The sequence below is a fragment of the Lytechinus variegatus genome, chromosome 12, assembly GCF_018143015.1.
Source record: "Lytechinus variegatus isolate NC3 chromosome 12, Lvar_3.0, whole genome shotgun sequence".
Classification (NCBI taxonomy): Eukaryota; Metazoa; Echinodermata; class Echinoidea; order Temnopleuroida; family Toxopneustidae; genus Lytechinus; species Lytechinus variegatus.
Genome location: NC_054751.1, coordinates 15,252,775 through 15,274,450, shown reverse-complemented (window position 1 = coordinate 15,274,450; position 21,676 = coordinate 15,252,775). Strand labels below are relative to the sequence as shown.

The window sequence follows — 21,676 nt, the reverse complement described above, 5'->3', positions numbered from 1 at the left end:
CCATCTGTATTTGGTACAGGTACGGTAGTTATTTGTCATCTCAAGATTGTCAATTTTCGTGATGGAGAGGAGGTGTAAAAAAAGCTTTGGTGCATTAAATGATTCCACGCAAACAAACTTCCTGAAATTCAGAGGTTTTGTATGAACTCGCTTCTGTTTAATTTTTAAGTGAATCAAGGAGTAATCGGCCAAATCAGAGTGATCGTAGTTACTGAACTTCGTCGGACAACTCCATTGATTGAGACAAGAAAACAAACGTCAAACCAGTCTCTGCCCAGAGCCCGGCCGAAGCAACGGGTAAGGTGAATGCCCACGCCCTGTCTAATCCCGTTGCGATGCTGGTGTTCTCAGAATGTGCAATTTCATAATTCCACTCTCCACACAAAATCGAACTTATTACGTTTCTAGGACAAGGTAACACTTAAATAACCAACATGGATCTCGGCAAACCTAATCTTCTTCGTTTTTCCAATGTTGTTCTTCGCCTCCCGAGTGTTTTTATTCTGGAATCTCTTTACCATTCGAGGGCTAAAAAACTGATTGAAGAGAGCGATGTGCTGAACAATGAAGTGGTGGAAAAGCTTGGAGTTGCACCTGAGAAATTAACTCTTGGTGCTCAATATGTTGGTAAGAATATTCTCAATTATCATGATGGTATTTTAATTTGGAAAATTATTTCCCTGGCTTGACCTAGACAGCTAGTAGCAGTTGTCTGTTTCAAGAGTTTTTTATATTGAATTTTTTTTCTCATACACAGTGAAACTAAAGTTTGGTGAATTTTATTGGGATATGTGTTTGATATGATCAAATTCATGAAAAGTGTTCGGTAATACGATCCACTACCATATATTCATTTTTTTTACACTAAAAATATTCCCAATATTAAGAAAAATAATGTAAAAAGATGAGCAGATATTCACCAATGATCTCGTCGCCATTTTCCTTCTTTGTTTGTTGTAACCTAGTTACAAGACGCGTATAAGAGAGGGCGATGATATCATGAGCAGTGCCAATTTAAAAAAAATCAATCGGCTGATGAATATTGTGAATTGTAAACTACTTACATTAGCTCATAAATATTGGTAATGTTGTAAATCGAATAAAAAATCAGATCGAAAATCGGATCGGAAGTTAAGCTTCTAAAATCGAAATCGAATCAGCGATGTTAAAAAACAAAGGAATATAAATCAAAATTTTGATTGGGGTCGCGTGCATCTTCCTGACAAAGTCACAAAGATGAATGCATTGGAATGGAAGTCGCCAACATGCACGATCGTTTGAAACATGTTTTAAAAGTGTTTTTAGGTGTTACTGCTTTACAATAAAATGAGTGATTTTTATTAGAAAGATAAACGAATGACGCATCTTCCGAGCAAAGGAAAATAAAATGAAAATAATTCTCATAGATCACATGTCAATAGACGATTGGCGGGACATCTTTTAGAAGTATTTTTATGTGAGGTGCTAGCTATTTAGAATTATTGGAATGATCTCTTGATCTAGTACGATGTAAGAGAGTCGCGCAATGATGTCTGTCAATAATACGTCCTTGTTAAGTTCACGGCGACGTCCGCTATCACCACGAGGTTGATGAGAAGATGCATATCATCATAAACGATGTAAGAGATTAGCGCCGAGATGTCCATCAATAATACAACTTTATTAAGTTCACGGCGGAGTCCGCTATCACCACGAGGTTGAAGAGAAGATGTCTATCACCATAAACGATGTAAGAGAGTTACGCAACAAGCTCCGTCAATTATACAACCTTTAAAAGTTCACAGCGGCGTCCGCTATCACCAAGAGGTTAAAGAGAAGATGTCTATCATAATCGATGTAAGAGAGTAGCGCTGTGATCTCCGTCAGTAATACGACCTTTAAAAATTTCACGGCGGCATCCGCTATCACCACATCGTCAGAGATAATACCGCGTCTTTCTTACTGATTAATGTGAACACGAAATAGCTAGCACCTCAAAAACAATCTTGAAATATGTTCTGAACGATCACGCACTGTAACTAAAGCTAGATCTACACCGATTTTTTTATCCAATTTTTTCCTTCAAGGGGCATGATCGAAGATCGGCAAATGATCGCCGATTGTGGTGAAATCGAATGGAATCGGTTGCCGATTGCAAAATCGGTTACTTGTAAGCTTAAATATTGGGAATATTTCTAGTGTGAAAAAAATGAATACATGCAATGGGTGGATTTAGTGTTCTTTTCCATTTTCATAATTGTGTCGCTATCGAGTTAAACAAATCATGTATTTTGGAGCAACATTGTTTTCTCCAAAAACTCTCCTTCGTGTGGCACTATGCCTTGCCGTGCCAGGCGTTATTTATAGCAAGCCTACGTGGAGTAGATGACTTTTACTCCCCAGAAGCCTCCAGGCTACCCCCGATGGGGATCATCAATTTTTGTTTTTATTTCATAAAAATATAGAAAAAGAACTGTACCAAATTAAAGATTATCATTCAGTTTTGGCCTGAAATGCACCAAAACGGGGGAAATAAACTTAAAAGGGGGAAAAACAGTGACTTCAGCTGTCGCGCAACTCTACTTCCCTGTTTTATCCGAACTTAATACATAAACATATGGCCATTGGGTCCCGGTACAGATCAAGCGAGAACTTCGGTCTCTGTATTTGGTGAGTGGAGCCAACAGAGTTCAGCTGAACAATCACTACAGAGACTGAAGAGACTGAAATCATGTTGACACTGCACTGACACAAATTTTATTTATTTTGGGCAGGCCTAGCAAATTTCAGATGTCATGACACGAGATTGAAAAAAGTCTGATTGTTTTAATTTGGCATGTACAATTATGATGTAATTTGTATTTGTTTACCCAAGTAGTGCCATGGTGCTCGGTAGATTCCTTGTCAAAATTAACCTCATTGTTTTAATTGTCAACTTGAATCAACTAAAAAAACTTTGAGCCATGGCCCTGGCCCTGAGTAAGTTCTAAAATAAAAGTTACATTCAGAAGCAGAGATGTTGAGATTTGAGAAGTTAGAACAAGACTACTTACAAGAAGTTATTGTCAAGTAATCTCATCATGATCAGGGGGGGGGGGGGAGGGACAAAAAGAGTTCTTTTGTGACAGCCACCCTAATCCTAACCCATTAAGGCAATATATTTTTTTTTACTTTTGATAGGTGTCACAAAAGGAACTCTTCATTTTCTGGATGGGATTGGAGAGTAAAAAATCACATTAGCAAGGATAATGGCAAATACATGTACCTGACTGTTTATTCTCATTCACTTTTAATAGCACACGTTTGCCCATAAGAGACACCTGACAAATGTCAATTTTTAGACTAATATTTTTTTAATCTAAATTCCTAAAATGATGAAAAAGTGTATTTTATGTAAAAAGATAGGAAAAATTGTACTCTGACTGTGTCACTGTTAGTGGCATGTTGACACCATTTTATACACAACCTTTCCTTTGTTTACATTAGGGCAATTCTACAAAAAGATCAACCTTTTTGTACATCCGACCCCATTATTCTCAAGTTTTAATTTGAACACTTCATACAGTAAACTGACCAAGTCATGGTCTTTTATGAACATTATAGGCTATCAGAAGAACAAGAAATCAGACACAGAAAATATCATGAATGTCCCACATACAGGGGGTTGGACGTACATATTTTTATGGAATTGCCCATTAGTACTCTACATGTAGGTCTCATTGTGTGTCACGATCACTTGTCATAGCATGCCAAGTTGGAAAAAATCCTGACTAATCATTTTCATCTTTGAATATAAAGTTCATTTTTTGAAATATTTTCATTATATTCATCTTTAGTATATGATAATTGATTTTTCAAATATTTCACATTTTGACTCATCTCTTATTGTCTTTTTCAATTTATTTTCCATACAGTATATTTCTCTTATTTTCTTTTTTTTCTCTATAATCTCTTTTTCTTATAATTTTCATTGTCTATTGATTTATTAGTCTCTTCAGAGTAGAAGAATGGGAAAAGACATGATAACAATGATATAAGAAATTAATATTGCAAAATGAATATGGATTGAGCATAAAAAAGTGCACCTTTCTTCATTTACATCCAATACTGATGAAAGCTTAAAAAGGGGAATTCCACCCTAACAAAACACTGATTTCGAGTAACAGAAAAATTTATTCAAAAAAATAAAGATTATGCTTTAAAAACGTACATAGAATTGCAATAGTACTGTGATTTCATTAATAGCACCCTTGTTGTCAAATCTGTAAAAATCAAAATATTGTATAATTTAAACAACTATAGTGGTGGGCTATACAGGGGGAAAAATGTTAATGTTTCAAATCACAAAGAGGACTAGCCCGAAAGATGCAGCTTGTGCTCCTGAGCATTTTGACACTTTTTCAGAAAACGCGGTCAGACATTGAGGGGATGCCACCAAAAAAAAGGTCATTGACCCCTGCTCATTTTTGTCAAAATTGTATATCTCTACTTTTGCATAAGCTATTTTAATGATTTTTGCGTCAATTTCTTTGTTATTTTGGACAAGGAATTCATTTTTAACAATAAAAAGATGTATAGATGCTGTCTTTGTTCTTAAAATTTAACCCTTAATTTAACCCCCCCCCCACAGATTTTGTCACTACATGACCACAAGAAAGTTGTCCTTTCAGCTTTGTGACTAGTTACTTTCAAGCCTTGTGCATCTATTGAGACTAAATTTGCAATGCTCGGGTACACGGTTCCGAAATTACACAACATTTGTTATAGTGCATATCAGACCCCAAATTGGTCAAAAACATTGTTCCGTGTACCAAGTCAATGCAGATTGGGTCAAAGACACATTTTGCATTGACTCTGTACACAGAAATTGAGTTTTTGAGCAATTTGGGGTCTAATATGCATCAAAATGTTGCACTATTTCGGAACCATGCAATGGTTAAAAATGAATTCCTTGTCCAAAATAACATAGAAATTGACACACAAATCATTTAAAGCAACTGATATACATGTATATGCAGAAGCCGAGATATATACGATTGTGAGGACTATTGGTTAGGGTCAACAAACTTTTTACCCGAAATCGTTTTTGGGGCAGCACCCCCTCAAAGTTTGACTGATTTTTCTGAAAAAAAGTGTCAAAGTGCTCAGGAGCATAAGCTGTATCTTTGGAGATGGTCCTCACTGTGATCTGAAACATCAACATTCTATAGCCCACCACTAACAATAAAAATCTGGTTTGGATGAAATTTAGACTTGTCTGATTTTTCTCTGTTGATTCAAATCAACATTGTTCTGAGGTGGACCTGAACTTTTAAAGCTTTTTATGTTGGCGATATCATAGAATTGGGAACCACCATTGAGATTGCATAGTAGTGCTTTATTTAGTCACAGACATTAATTATTCCATTCCAACACTTGTCTAGAAATCGACAAGTGATAAATTGGCTCCATACATGTACATTCATTATATTGTAATTTCATTTTCTCTATTTATTCATCAACTATGTAGTTTAAATGGTAAGGTATACTTGGCTTTTAAAGCAAATGCCAATATTTGTGGTACTTCTATTTTTTTTATTTTCAAAACATACCAACTTTTTTGTTATTGGGACCATGGAGGCTACATGTAGTTACTGATAACCCCCATTTTTTCTCTCTTTTCTTTGTTCTACAGGTTATCTCATTGCTCTTCTGTTGCATGCTTTGCCGCTGCACATGCTCTTCAAGTTCTATGTCCACATGATTGTTGGTATCCTGATCCTTGCCTCCCACCATCTCTCCAGCCACTACCTTGCCCTACAAGCCCAGGCTGACCCTGCCAGTCATGAATCTATCTACAACACCACCTCCAGCATTCATCAGCTCTTCATGTTCATCGGTCTCCAGACAGTGATCTGCGTGGTTTGCTCGCAGCTTCTCAAGACAAGGCACATCTGGGCCTTTGCGCCATACCTTTTACCGCTTCTTGCCCGAGCCTGTGGGCTGTCAGTGCCATTCGCGGTGGTCATGCACGCAATCGCAGAAATCATCTGTATGGTAGTCGTCACTGTCTTTACCCTGAGGCACATCCTGGTGCCATACCGCCTGGCCCTCATTGGGTTGCAGACCTTGCAGGAGTACGTCGAGTTGTATGGAATTGTCAGTGTCGTTTTGGCCCTTTACAACAGGTTCTTTGTGCCTGCCATATACTTGGTGTTCTGGATAACCATATTCATGTACCAGCTCTACTCATACTTTGCCAACAAAAGCCATATGGCTGTGCAGGAGAAATGGGTTCTGATCCTTCTTGCATCTGTAGCGGATTGTTGCGTCAGCCCCTGGAGCCTGGTTGGGCTCAGCTTTACAGTGTCCTATACAGCATATATTGTGCTTACATTCTGCAAGGTGTACCTGAAGGGATTCAGTGAGAGAGAACAAAGGGATTTCCTGCACAGAGGATGGACAGAAGGGGTGACTCTTATGTTGCTGGCAATGCAGACAGGCCTTCTCAGCCTGAAAAAGTTTGAGAAAATCCTCCTCCTTAGTATTGTACTCTTTATTGTGATCTCGTCTACAATCCAATCTATCCATGAACTGACCAACCCTGTGTTGTTGTCTCTTGGAGCATCCAACAATCGCAGTGTTGGGAAACATGTCAAAGTTCTGGCCCTTAGTTTCGCCTTGATGTGTGTCCCACTATATATGAGCTACATGGTTTTCACTATTTTTGACATGGAGTTGTGGCTTTTAATCATTGTGTCAAGTTGCTTGCTGACAGCTATTCAGACTTTGGGTTCAGTCTTGATCTATGCCCTCTTTATGGTGGATCACCGCTACGAAACACCTTGGGAATCGCTGGATGATGTAGTCTATAGCATCCAATCTCTGTGCCATATTCTAGAGTTTTTCCTGGCCCTTTTTGTCCTCTGCTATGGAGGGCTGGAATCTATGAATGCCAGTTACAACCTCACTGGCGGATTAGTGATCATGGTGCACTCCTACTTCAACGTGTACCAACGTGCTCAGGCGGGATGGAATTCCTTCATGAAGCGTCGCAATGCATCACGGAAGATCAGCCATCTCCCCAAGGCAGACCCTGCAGAGTTGTCCTCCAGGAAAGATCTTTGTCCGATCTGTTATGAAGAGATGCATTCAGCGTGCATCACCCCTTGCAAGCATCTATTCCACAGTATCTGCTTGCGGAAGTGGCTTTATGTCCAGGAGAAGTGTCCGTTGTGCCACAGTGCTATTGTGGAATCCAATCCCAGCGGGTCTGGTGATAACGTAAGTCAAGACCAACAGCCCACCAACCAGGAACAAGACAGTTCGCAGCCGGGTGCTCGTGGGGATGCTGATTCAGCTACAACCGAGTCAGCCACAAGCAGCACCAAGGTACTGCCTTCACAAGAATGCCCTCAAAATGCTACCACCGATTCCCAATCAGAATCTAGGTCAGTATCAACAGTTTACTCGCGAGAAGATTCCAACTCAGTGTCAAAAGGTGTTGCATGTGTTTCCTCTGAAGACCAAAATTGCTCCAATAGCATGCACAGTTCCATTCCTGCTAATGTTCCAGTGAGTTAAATAATGTGGATATTCAGATTCTTTATGTCTTTTTGTCTAGAGAAATGTAATGACAGTAAATCTTTAGAAAAATGAAACAGCAGATATTTGTGTGAAGAGTACATGTAGCTTAAAAAGCTCAGTGCATCACCACTTGACATGCTATACATGTACTTTATACAGAGTTGCTGTATATTCAAATATTTTTTTAAAGATGTACATTGCTTGTTGAAATTGCAGGTGAAGTTCCATTAAAACTATTTTCAAATTGGAAAGTTTGCGGAAATGAAATATAATCAGGTATGATTTGAAAATGGAATAATCTACTTGTACATGTATGTGAACAAGTATAGTTCACCCCATTAGATTGGACCTTTCTTTATTTGTCATTAGAGTGCAAAAGCTTTCTTGCAAAATTGCCATTGTCCATTAGGCTTGCCAGTATAATCCTGCATTTGATCAAATTCTTCTTTATGAAGGTTTTGTCCACCGGAACAAAAATTTGATTTGAAACAAATGCAGACAAAATAATAAAACTACCACTTGCACATTACAAACTGTTACATGCACGCATGTTATCACTAGTCTGCACAATACATTGTATATGAGTACAATTGTACATCTATGTGATATTTTTTTTTGGGGGGGGGGCTCAAATAATGTAAAAAAAAATGATCTGACTCCTCATCGAACCAGTGAAATCAGCATAAATGTGTAGTTCAACAAAGAAAAGTGAAGTACATAATTTCAATTAAATGTACAATGTACCTGTACATGTAGTTGAAATGTATAAAAATTATTACATGGTACAATTGTACACAAAGATAGTGTTTGACATACATTAAAAGCACTTACACATCGTCATCAACCATGAAGCATTTTGCTGTTAAATACAGATAAAAATTGCGAAACTATAAAATCTTGTATATTTCTCATCCTACATGTGTATCAAATTTTGATGAAATTGTCAGTATTTTGCTTGTGTATTTGTACTTTATTCCTCTTGATATTGGATGGACTTGGCATTTAAGTCTTCTTTAATGTAGATATTACAGTATAAGATTTATTATGAAACGGGGATATGACAGGGTTAATGATCAACATTATGAGTACATGTGTAACATGCATACATGTATTATGATGGCCTTTGATCCCATTTATACAGTAATGCAAACATGTATGTGTGTAGATGTTTTTAAAGTATTTTAATGCTAAATTTTATACTTGTGAATGACTTGAAAATGTACAAATTGTATTAATACTGTACATGCATACATTTAGAAAAATATTTACATGTACATGTAGATGTTTCAGAAATGTCGACCATGTAATCTGCAGTAAGTTCTAATGGTATTCCAATTTCTTGAAATTATTAAAGTGCATACAGGTATTGTACAGTGTACATGTAATTTTACATGATGCAATTTCATTTGATATATTGCCATTGAATTGAAAGATAATTGAGGCTGACTTGAAAATGATAATGCTGAATTTCCAAATACCCAATTTTGGTTTCTTCCCAGTCCCTGCTTACAAATTGCAATTACAGTGTACTACATTGTAGTCTGTATTGTGCATATTTAAAGTGTGATGAACATTACTCATCAAAATGCAGAAACTCTTGTTATTTTCATTGAAATGCTTATTCTAAATTCACTTCCTAGAGCTGCGTCACCTTGAGTTTTATGAATTAAAATGGCATGCCCTAAACTTACAGATCATCTGCTACATGTAGCTCATTGCTTGTTGCTGAAAAAAACATTGTTTCGAAGGGGAGGGGCATTTTAAAAAATAAGTGAAACCTAACAGATTTATTTTCTTTCCCTGCTGTGCTGTAAGAAGTATTATTTTGAATGTGAAAGGAGCCAAGACTCTAACATCAACCAACGTATTTGTTATTTAGTTGTGCTGATATTTGATATATTGTGAATGCCAAATTGGTCTTAATAATTTGAAAGCTTTAAAAGATGCCTCACTTGCCAGTTGCCACAACTGATATGAAATAATTGATTTCAAAAATATGTTCAAGATGTAAAGTCTCTCTCTTGCTGAAATGTCCCATTGTGTATAATTTAAATAGAATTATGAAAAATATCTTTATTTTTTGACAAATATGATTTAAAAGGTGATATGTTAAGTCATTGGTGAGCTAATGTATGTACTGATCATAATTTGAAATATTTGGGTAGTATTCTATGCTGAGCATTAATGTTCATGTACTATGGTGGTCAGCAGTGTTAGGGGCCCTACTGGTATACATGTAGCTGATTTCTGACCACCACTCATGATAAACACCACTTCCGACCACCACTAATTTCAAACATTAAATGTTTCAAGCAGAACTCTGTGCAGCTACATGTAATTGTACTTGTAATGATTATGTTGTTTTGTTTGCACGATTTACAACAAGCATTATCTTTTAAAAAATGCCAATGCCAATAGTAAAATGATGTTCATTCACTTTAAAGGCATCAAAACAATTACATGTAATTCTGCATGCCTAAAAAAAAAACCCCAAAAACTTAGCCTTACTGTGAAATTGCGACCACCACTGAGAAGTCTGTACGTACATAGCTAGAACACTGATTTACATTACATGTACACATGCAATCCTGTGCAAAACATGTGTACATCAATGAGGTGGTATGTTTGAAAAATTCTCCATAACAGGAAGAATGAAAATGAGGAAGGAAGACATTGCTTACATTGTAGGTTGTTATAGTTCAAATCATTCATGGCATGTCACTCATTCTCTTTAAAGTGGCATTATCGAATTTCATTCCTGGTGATGGCTAATCAATGCTAGCTACAGTGTACATGTACATGCAGTCATTAATTTGACTCCAAAGGGATTGATGATAATAGCTTTGATTGGTCAGACCTATTAAACAGAGCTCGACACTAGCAGTGGCCGGGGGCAACCAAAAATGAGAGTCGGGCCACCAAAATTCTTTAAAAGCCTGTAATTGGTGGCCCAGTCAAGCTACCAAAGTTTTGATAAATTGTAATGTTTTCTATCATTTTAGCGCCACCAAATATGCTTTTCGGGCCCCCAAGAATATGAAATTGATGATTTTGGTGGACCGATCGGGCCACCAAGAAAAAAAGTTAGTGTGGAGCCTTTTGCCTATAAAGCAACATATTTCTTTGGTCTGAACGTGGGGTTGGTTTTTTGTGCATATTTTATTTAATGTTTATACATGTATTTAACAATATAGGCCTATACATTTTTGTTGAGAAATAAGATTTCCGTACAGGTATATCATGTACTTTGTACATGCATTGGTCCTGTTCATTTTACTCTACTGTTGACATTGGCATGTTGGTCTATGTGTGTTAGGCCTACATGTACTTGTAGTCTTGTACATGTACATGTATTTAAGGCCTATGTGTACATGTACTGTATTTTTTTTTAAAAGGAGGGTGTAATAGAGTTTGTTTACCGGTAGGCCTATACATTCAATTCAGACTGACTATCCACAAACCTACAGTAGTCTGGCAAGAATAATGACAAGCAACACTTTATTTATAGCCAAATGCATATTGTTCAGTTTTTCCAATTTGAAGATGACCCTTGATAACATTTGATATCAAATTCAACCTTGCATAATGTAATTTCATGCTTTCAAGGTCATCAGGTATTATTGTAAAAAAAAAGATGTGTGCAGCACTTCATTGCCCATCACAAGTAGTAGTATGCACAATCATATTGGGGACGAATAAAGAGCACTTGATGTAGTGGCATATGGTTTAAGTTTAAATTAGCCTAATTTAAGGGTCATATTGATTTGTTTTATGTTCATTTCCGCTCTTGTCAAAATTTTTGTCATGTCGACAAACTTTTATGTACTTCAAACTAGCTGTCAAATTCACCTTTATTTTATTTTATTTTAGGACTTTGAATGGATAAGAGCATGGATAGGTATTGAAATGAATAGTCATTGGTCCAAATACTGTATGCTCTCAAAAGTAAAGTCAGTCATGATTACAATGACCCATATTTTAAATTGTGGTTTTAGCGATCTTTGGAGGCAGAAGCATCAAGCCTTTGAGAGGTTGTCACATTTGAATGTTTCAGCCAGTGTAAAACTGAAATGTATATGTACATGTTGCAAGCCATTTCATCATTTAATCCTATTTCTTGATAAATCTTTGATATCAACAATTTCCATTTGTTAGTTTAACTAACAAATAAGTTTAGATAATTTCATTATATCAGGAAGTAGTATCTTGATGAATTCAAATTGATATAAGTACAATTCTTCATGCTGAATATCAATGAATAGAGTTCTTTATATCAATAAATGCCATTTGTTAAAAATATGTCTGATGATTTTGCTAATAATTTCTTGAGTATCAAGAAATTGGATTAATGACTGAACTGCATGCTATACATACAGTGCAGTGGGTCAGCATGCTGGCAGTAACATCCAGCTGCTACACCCTATTTAAAATGTGTCTTTCTCAAATTTATGACTATTTTTTCATGCTTTAAATACGAAGAAAAATATAATTGCATTGTAATTGCTAGAGAGTTTTCAGTTTCTGAGAGAATCAAATGTGCGGATGCATTGAACATTAAGGTCAGTGTGGCTATCCATACACGTACATGTAGCTTCATGTAAACCATGAATTCAGACCATGGTTTAAGCATGGACCTAGCAGGGTGCTGCATAACTTTGTAGAGGCACTTGCCCGGTCGGGCAAGTAAATGTTTAAATAGTTGGAATATACTTGCCCAAAAATCTATTCACTTGCCCAAAAAAATCATTGAAAAAAAGTGTTACCTCTTCAAAAGAAAGTTTTGTGGTTTTATACCATTGCACTTTTTCTCTCTTTTGACATGAACTGATCTAGATCTACTTTGTTATTCTATTTCTTTTTCCAACTTAAGCGATTTTATCTTGCCCCTGCCATGACAAAAAAAAGGTCAATATATCATATCGACCTAATTTTGGTCATTCTACTGTATGAATTTTACTTGCCCAATTCGGGCAAATAGGTTCAAAACACTTGCCCGACTCTAACTGTTACTTGCCGCGGGCAATCAGGCAAGTGCTTATGTAGCACCCTGACCTCGGTCCACCGTTCATGGTTAGTATACATGTACCCGACTTCAGAATAAGGACCAGTGGATGTACATGAACAGTATCCTTCCCCTAACCACTGCTACCACCAATTACAAATTTCAAATCAGTACAATCGTATACTCTGTAATGGTTTGTATATACTATTTATATTTTTGTTTTGATTACTGTTGGGAATATTGTACAGTCTACAAAAACAGTTTATAAACTAAACAGCATTCAAGATTTACCGGTAGATTGTTATTTATAAAATGGGGCTGTCACACTTGATCGTTTTGGCCTTCATATTCTGACGTATACATGTATGTAGGCTATATCTAGCCATTTTCTCTACTATTCCTTACCACCTAGAATTCTTCTGACATTTCTTGATATTGAGTGTTGTTAAACATAAAGAAAGAATGGTATCAGTGTAATGGGATTATAAAAGGGCTGGTCACACATTGGCATCACATTGGCATACTTGTATATAACATCCAGGGAACCGTTGCGTAATGGATACTATTACGCTAACTTTGTCATCCATTGGTAAACTTTGATTTATTCCTTGATTTTGATTGGCTAATGAACATTGATGCCATGGTAGTTAACATTGGATGGCAAAGTTACCATAATGGTATTGCAATGGGGCCCAGATGTGACTCAGCACCTTAAAGGGGCCAAGTTCACCCTAACGAAATGTTTACTCTAAAAATACAAGAATTTTTTTTTTTAAATATTGGTGAAGGTTTTTGAGGAAAATCTATCAAAGATTTAGAAAGTTATTTGAGTTTTAAGGTTTTGATTTGTGATGTCATATATGTGAGTAGCTGCCCCATATGTTATGTCAAATAAACATATAAAATGCATATCAAATTTCAAATATTCTATGGTTCATGATCACTATTTTTTTTTCTTTCAGGAGCGGGTGCAAAATAATTTGCCTGTTACTGTTAGTGTTGACACACTGAAGGTACAATAAACCCCATAATTTTCATCTTTAAAAAAAAAATGACGAATTATTTTTTTAAATGCATGATACATGTATGGAAAGCTGCTCTCATGCATTGTATAATGTCACATATAAAAAATATTTTTGAAATATTTTTTTCATAACTTTGACAGATTTTCCTTAAACCTTCACCAATGTTTTTGTTTTTATTTTTTCTGCTGTTTTTACAATAAGCTTTTGTCAGGTTGAACTTCCCCTTTAATCATCAAGGCTCAATTGTACCAAGGAGATATCACTCAATCTCCTCGATTGTACACATGTGATTGACCTAATATTAAACATGTACTGTACATCTAACTGGGTGACACTCATAATTGGATCAATTGAGGCAAGTGATCAGATCTGCAATAAGCTTTGCTGAGAAATAATCAATGATATTTGTTTTAGCCATTTGTCTCTATTAGCTGAGCAATGTAATTGGACAAGATGAGTTAACCAAATGAGGCAGCTCCCGTACATCTGTGAACTGTCAGCTGTAAAGTGGTATATAAACGGCAGGATATGTTGCCGAGAAAAACCATAGGTGTGTTTTTATTACCAAGAGCCGCAGAGTGAAAGCGTTATTTAGCTTAGTGGTTGTGACTCGTGTGCAGCCTTGCATTATCAGGCAATGCACTAATCCACACTTTGCCACTTTCCACCCAGGATTTACATGTAAATTTTAGAATATTTAGATATTGACGAGTTTGAAGACCTTTTTTTTTCTTTTTTGGCTTGTCAATTTTTTCTGGTACAAAATCCTTTATTTGTGGTTGAAAACCTTTTTTTTTTTGCTAGTCAATTTTTTTTCAGGTACAAAATCCTCTATTTGTGGTTGAAGACCTTTTTTTCTGGTACAGAATCCTTTATTTGTGGTTGAAATCTTTTTTTTTTTTTTTTTACGAATTCCCCCCCCCCCCCCTTTGGAAAATTCTAGGTACGCCACTGGTCCCGGCCCCTGGGTACCAAGGGATACCTGGGAATTGCACCACAGTTACAGTGTTAGGAAGTTATAGACAGGCCATGCAATACTTGGATAGAAATATTTGCAACTCCTTATTAAACCTCCATGATACTACAATTAATCCTTCATTTTTTTTAAGAGACAACAAATTGGCTAGAAAATATTCTATTATTTCTCCTAAGCTGCTCAGCTGTGAATGTTTGATATTTTTTACCGCTTCTTGTACATTTACATGCACATTATATTGTGCATATTTATGTTTAAAGACATGCAAGTGTGCCATTGCAGTTTACACTTGAGAGCTCAAGCATCTTCTAATACCATTCTACATGCATGCATAGACTAGAAATATCCTTGTCTGCTAGTTCCATTCACACAAAGGAAAAATAGTTTGACATGGAGGTGTTAACATTATCTTAAAATGAATTGTAAAATGGGTATTAGCTCATTTAGCTGAGGAAACAACAAATCTTATATAGACTCTTTCTCTGAACAATATGAAACAGGGTTTCTCACTCAAGTCTGAATGACCTATGATCATTCTTAGGGGGTGTTGCAAAAAATATTTGCAATCAATCGCAATTTATCGCAAATATTCTGTTGCAATTTTACAACTAATTGATCAATTTTAACTATAGCAAACCAGATTACACTCCTTTTTTCATGGAGCAGATTAGCAGTCAATCACAATTTACAATTAATTGCACGGCATATGCTTGATTTTGGGAATGAAAATAGACTTGCAATTGATTGCAAGTTTCTTGCAACGCCCCATGAGTCATTCTCAGTGAGAACGATTTCCATTTATTCTTCAATTTGTACAGTATGTACTTTGAATATTTCTACATACGTCAGTTTATGCACAGATCTCCTTTGACCTTCATACCATTATAGACCCTTGTTTGCATGTATAGATATGTTGATAATTAATGATTGTTTAATCACATTGTTATCTACTTTATATCCACAAAGTATAATGACCCTTTGGTGGGAAGATAAAGATGGTTTCATATCAATAATCTTTTTATTTTGATTCTGGATTGTACACACAAAAAATGTTTGGTGGGTTAGTCTGCCTCTTTTAAATTATCTTCCCCTTTTTGTCTTCTCCTTCCCTCTCCCTCCCCTCCTCCCTCTCCCCATCTCCTTTCTACATTTCCCCCTCCCTTTCTTTCTCTTTTATTCTGTGTCCTCCTCTTTATTTAAATATTTCCTCCTCACCTTCCCTTCATTTTCTCCCGAGTAGTACTCCTCTTCCGCTTCATTTTGTCCATGGTTCTTTAAACCTTGAACTTTGGAAGTCTACAACACTGTGTACATGACATGGAATCCTTGAACAGAAGGTTGAGGTACATGCTTGGACATGACAAAAAAATGCTTCTTTGTTAAATTGTGTTTAACTGGCTGAGTTTTTCATTCAATTGTTTCTTTTAAATCCTGATAGGAAGTTAAGACAAAGGACACCCAATGCCTTTTTGTGTATGTAGATTCAAAATCTTCTTACTTTACTATACACATGGACTTTCACAACAAACAGTGTGTGGTATTTTCCACACATAAATGTACACACACAACCAGTGTGTATATCTTCCTCATCTTAGCACCCAAACTGGAAAGAGAAGTGTTAAAAAGACAAAGTTGTAAAAGTGGACTTACATGTATTACCTTTTTGATAAATGTTCAAGTTACCATGTTCTTTACTGTAGCTCCTTCTTCTACTGCAGTTTGGTGAGAAACAGGTAATATCTCACATTTCTTTTCAAATGCCCTCCTTTGATCATTAGACAATAAGTGATTATATTTACCTATATGATATTATCTATTGTTTGAGGTGATATAGATTTTATTTACTTTATGTTTAAATGGAGACAGCAGACTGTACATAGTGTTATCACAACGTGCTCACTCATTGGACATGAAGACAGAGCAGTTAAAAAAACATGTCAAAATAATTTATTTTTGTTTGTGCAATTAAAATTGTGTAAAAATGTACTTAATTAAGTTTGAAAGCTTGGCTTAAAAGGAACTCCAAAGAGCAATGTATTAATAATGATCAAACCAGGGCCCCGTCTTACAAAGAGTTGCGATTGATCCAATCACCGCAACTATGGAAAGCCAGCAAAGTCAAAATTTAAAATGCATACATGTTTATTTAAAAACATTTCTAGATATGTTTCTAGAAATATTGAGTATTAATATATATATCCATAAATTCATTAATTTCTTAACAATTTGGTGTGATTTAGTGTGACAAAAGGACATTTTGCAAATTTCTTGTAGAAAAAAGTATGACACTGATGGATTTCCATAGAGTTACGATTGATTGGATTAATTGTAACTCTTTGTAAGACGAGGCCCAAGCCTTGTTAAATGAAGTGTTGCTATTGATCAAAGGCTGATTTACACAATTGATTGCATTCATTATTGTGTATGATTAATCGTATTAAGTGTTCTATGTATTTTACACTTCATTTTGTCATAAAAGATAAAGAAGAATAGTGTTGTATTCATGTAAATTCTGCACATTAAGCACCGCTCATTAGGCCCTGTTTCATGAAAGGTGTCACTGGATGACAAGTTTGCAGTTGGCCAATCAAATTTCAGCATTTCAGTTGGTAAATATAGCTTCAGCTTGTGAAAGGCCACTCTAATGAAACAGGACATTGATCAATCTGATCATCAAATTGTCACAATGTATACTCACTGTTATCTGTACACCTGCCACCAAAATCAAATGAAATTGTGTGAATTTATCATCAGGACACGTATGTAGTAATATTTGGGAAAGAATTGATGGGAAAACTGAGATTTTCTGGAATTTCCACCTAAAATTTGCATGCATGGTGATGGTTCCATCTATTCAACAAAGCATTATTGATTTTTTGCTGATGAAATTTGAAATATACTTGTATAAACTTGCTTAGTTTTGAAGGGAGAGAAGTTTTTGACATCTCTATGTATGAAATGATTGTTGTTATCTGTCATATTCAATTATTGCACTCTGTATGTACAACTCGATCATGATTACCTTTAATTCGGTGCATTTGAAGTTGTGTTTTAAAATTGATTTAATTGCAATAAAGATGTTTCACTTTTGCTTGTGTACAGATCTTGTGAGACTAAATAATTGTGGTTCACTTTAGATGTTTGATTTATTTTAAATCTTGAAATCTACTGAAAATGAGTATGTTTATGTGTTGGGGGTGCGAGCAGAGGGGGCATGCATCCCCGGGGAGCGTTTCATGAGAAATGACTTTGTCAGATGTTACATCCAACAACTTTTATCCAACATTTACCTCAGGAGCTGTGCTTCTAAGCTAGTCAAAATCAAGGAAAAGTGTCAGAACTGGGCCCCCGTCTTACAGAGAGTTACAATTAATCCAATCAATCACAACTATGGATGGCCAGCAACATCAACATATATTATGCTAGTAAGCATGTTTGTTCAAAATATTTTCTAACTGTGATTGTATATTCATACTTTCAATGTTCTCTTAGAGATTCAGTGTGATTCTCTTTGTTTTCTAAAGGGTTAGTGCGAATTTCCTAGAGATCAAATTGTGGCGTGGATGGATTTCCATACAGTTGAGATTGATTAGAACAGTTGGGACTCTTTGTAAGACAGGGGCCCTGACAACTTGTTGAACAACAAATATTGATTAAATACTCTCCAGATCAGAAAACATTGAAGAATAGCTACATGCATATTTTCTGTCAATGTGTAAATCTGAATCTGATCAATTCATAATGCATTTATACCAATTGGTCCTAATCCCTGATGGTGGCTGGTTTGAACAGGCCCTCCTTTTATATGCCAGACAGTGAATGCATTCATCACCCCTTAATCAGAAAAAATACCAACTTGTATTTTATCAAACCAAGAATTCAACCAAATCACAAAGTAAATGTTGGATAACTGTTTCTTGCCAGTTTAAGTGGAACATGTTAGTAATATCCCTCAAATGAAAATACCTGTTGATAAAGAAGGTGCTTCTTAATATGGATTTCTCCAAAATTGCATAGAAAATTGAAATGTAAAAGCATATATGTAATGGAGAACTTTTAATGCGAGGCCCATGAAGAATGGCACAATTTGCCATGTCAATAATAATATTCTTACAGACATATTATTACCACGGTCATCGGATCCTTGCATGCCCGCATACAATGTATGCACCTTCTCCACTCCCTGGGGAGCATTCCAACAAGAGTTCCAAGACTCAGTTACTAGACATACCACATATAGGCTTTCACATCCTACCGGGTACCCATTTAACACCTGGGTGGAGAGTGGCAAAGTGTGGACTAACGCCTTGCCAAAGGACAATGCAGAAGACAGGCAGGTGTGAAGGTGCAAACAGGAATTCCCAGTATGATAGGCATTGTGATCTATAGATTCAATAAATTCAAATGGTCATCAATCTAAAATTCCTTTCTCTTGACTATACCATTTTAGTTCAATCTCAATTTGAGTTTGAATTGAATATATGTCTGGTACTGGGCCCTCTGTATGGGGCCTTAGTGAATGGGTTATTTTTTTCTGATTGAGTGGTGTGAATGCATCCTTGTGAAGATAGCAATGGCAAGATGATGACAAATCCAGATTGGCAGAGTGAGATTGATGAGGCCTTCAGTCATTCCATAGCCTGTTGCTAAGCAACCATCATTATTACCTGAAGTCTGCAGATGAGATGGGGAAAATGGCAGTGGTGTATCCATGGGGGGGGAGGGGGTTGGAGCATAGGGCATGTGTCCCCCCTTTTGCCCGTAATTGTCTCATATTGTTCACTCACAAGAAGTGTCCCATTTTTATGAAGAGATCGCTTTTTTGGGGGAGCGATTGCCTCCAATTAAACAAAAAAAATTTCCTTGCTTGTCGGATGATGTGAACTGAAAAGATTTTTGTACCCCATATTTTATAAAATCCTGGATACGCCCTGCAGGAGAAAGGTGTTTTTGAGAAGAATGTTATTTAAATAAGCACTCAAGGAAATCCTTGATGTTTAATAGCTACATGTAGAGATGGTGGGTGTTTTATTTCATGAAATGTACATAAGTGTAATTTGTGGTACTTGTGGAGTACAGAGATTTACAGTTGTCATGGTGATAAATGGTGATTAATTAAACCATCGACATTTCTTGTTGAGAATACTGTGAATACTAAGCAGAGGATATCTAAATTTAGTTTTTATTCAGTGTCCTAAGACGTGGAAATGGGGAGAATACGCAAATGATGTTCTTCCAATATCCCAAAACACGGGAGATGAGATATATAATATTCCTAAACCTAAAGAAATAGGGTACTCAATTTGATTATTAAGAATTCTTCATGGGCTAGTGGTTCTGACTCTCGCCTTTCAGAGGGTCGTGGGTTAGAATCCTAGCCATGGCATGTATTCCTTCAGCAAGAAATTCATCCACACTGCTGCACTCGACCCAGTTGAGGTGAATGGGTACCCGGCAGGATTAATTCCTTGAATGCACCAAGCGCCTTCAGCAGCTGGAGCTACAGCCGAGGTAATATATAGCGTGGCACTGAATAGGCAACTAGATAGATCGGCACCTCATAAATGCTATATTTTATATTATTATTCTGATATGACAAGATTGCATGATACCACATTTCTCATAATTTTTTTTTCAAAAAGTAAACCAACTAATGATTGGCACCCTTTTCTCCAGAAATGACACTTATTTTTTGATGGGCACATTTTTCATGATTTGGCACCTTCAATAGTTTGTACCATCATCATTTACTTTGATATTTCTCAGAGAAAAAATAAAGTGGTGATAGGATGATTTCAGGGTGGTCGTAAATAGTTATATATATAAAAATAAAAGTTGGAATGCAGAGGTGGCGAGAAAGAGGAAAAAATGAAAATAAAGAGAGGGGGGAGGAGGGGTGGAGAGTGAATTGAGGCAGCTTAGATTCAATGAGCCAGCCAGGGGCATTCCCTAGCTATGCATCAACAAAACCTGCTGAGGTGTAACTGCATCTACTTGAATGTTTATAAATAGTGTGGGTGACATGTCAACAAACATTTATGGCATCTCAAATATGTAATTGATAGTATTCTTACCGCCATCTTATTCATTATATACATGTACCTGTCTGAAGAGTGACTATGACAGACTGGGGGTGGGGGGCAGGTTCAAGAGAAAATATTGAGGGAGGGGTCGGGGAGCAGGGCCATTTGGAAAGAAAAATAAAGGTTTATGCATACTTATGAAAATATTGGTTGTGCCCCCCCCCCCAGGTGTTGCATAACAACAATCCTTCTCCTTCCCTGTAATCGGGCCCTGCTTTGAGAATAGTTTTTATTATTACCCCAGCTGTAGCTTGCTCCCTCCTCCCACTACCTCACTCTCTCATTTCTCTTCCTCCATTCCCCCTCTCTCACTTGCTCCTTCCCCCCCCCCCCCGACAGCCCACCACCTCCCCTTTCTCTTGATCCTATGATAGGCTATCCCTCCCTCTCACTTTCTCCCCTTCCTCCCTCCCATGTAGTTCTCTCCCTCTCTTTGTATCTCCCCGTTTCCCCCTCTCTCTCTTCCTCCTAGTGGACTACTAACCTTTGGTACTGACTGTCAAACAAGAATAACATTATGTATGCAATATTATGCTGTACCAGCAGAAATGTATTTTACACAACATTAGCAGGACATTAATAAATCATGTTGACACATGGTATATTTCACTTTTCAAGCAAAATACCGCTTTGAATTTTGCACAAATGAGAGAGTCAAAGAAATATATGAGAAATATACTACAAACACAGTTAAAGAATCCAAATGCTTCAGACTATTTAAACAGAATAAAATTCTGAATAAATCAGAATACTTGACAGATGTGTGGCCCTCTCTCTATACTTCACTCTCCCCCACTCCCCCCCAACAATTTAAGACCACGGATACGCATAAAAATACAGACAACGCAACAAGAACATTCACTTAAGATTGCAAAAATAATACCAATATATAAGAAAGATGACCCATGTCTCACTTCCAACTACCGACCAATATCTTTATTACCGAGTATCTCTAAAATTCTTGAAAAAGTAGTTTACAAGCGATTGTATTCCTTTTTGAACAATAACAATATATTATTTCCAAATCAATATGGTTTCAGAGAGA

At 36.5% G+C, this 21,676-nt stretch overlaps 1 protein-coding gene across 1 annotated transcript; it reads left to right on the top strand.

Annotated features, from left to right (window-relative positions):
* The first annotated feature begins 24 nt into the window (after positions 1-24).
* Positions 25-12,307, top strand: LOC121425130 (RING finger protein 145-like). Its single transcript, XM_041621121.1, has 2 exons — positions 25-627; positions 5,654-12,307. Exons 1-2 carry the CDS (start codon positions 435-437, stop codon positions 7,540-7,542), a joined length of 2,082 nt encoding a protein of 693 aa, XP_041477055.1. The 5' UTR covers positions 25-434; the 3' UTR covers positions 7,543-12,307.
* The last annotated feature ends 9,369 nt before the right edge of the window (positions 12,308-21,676 follow it).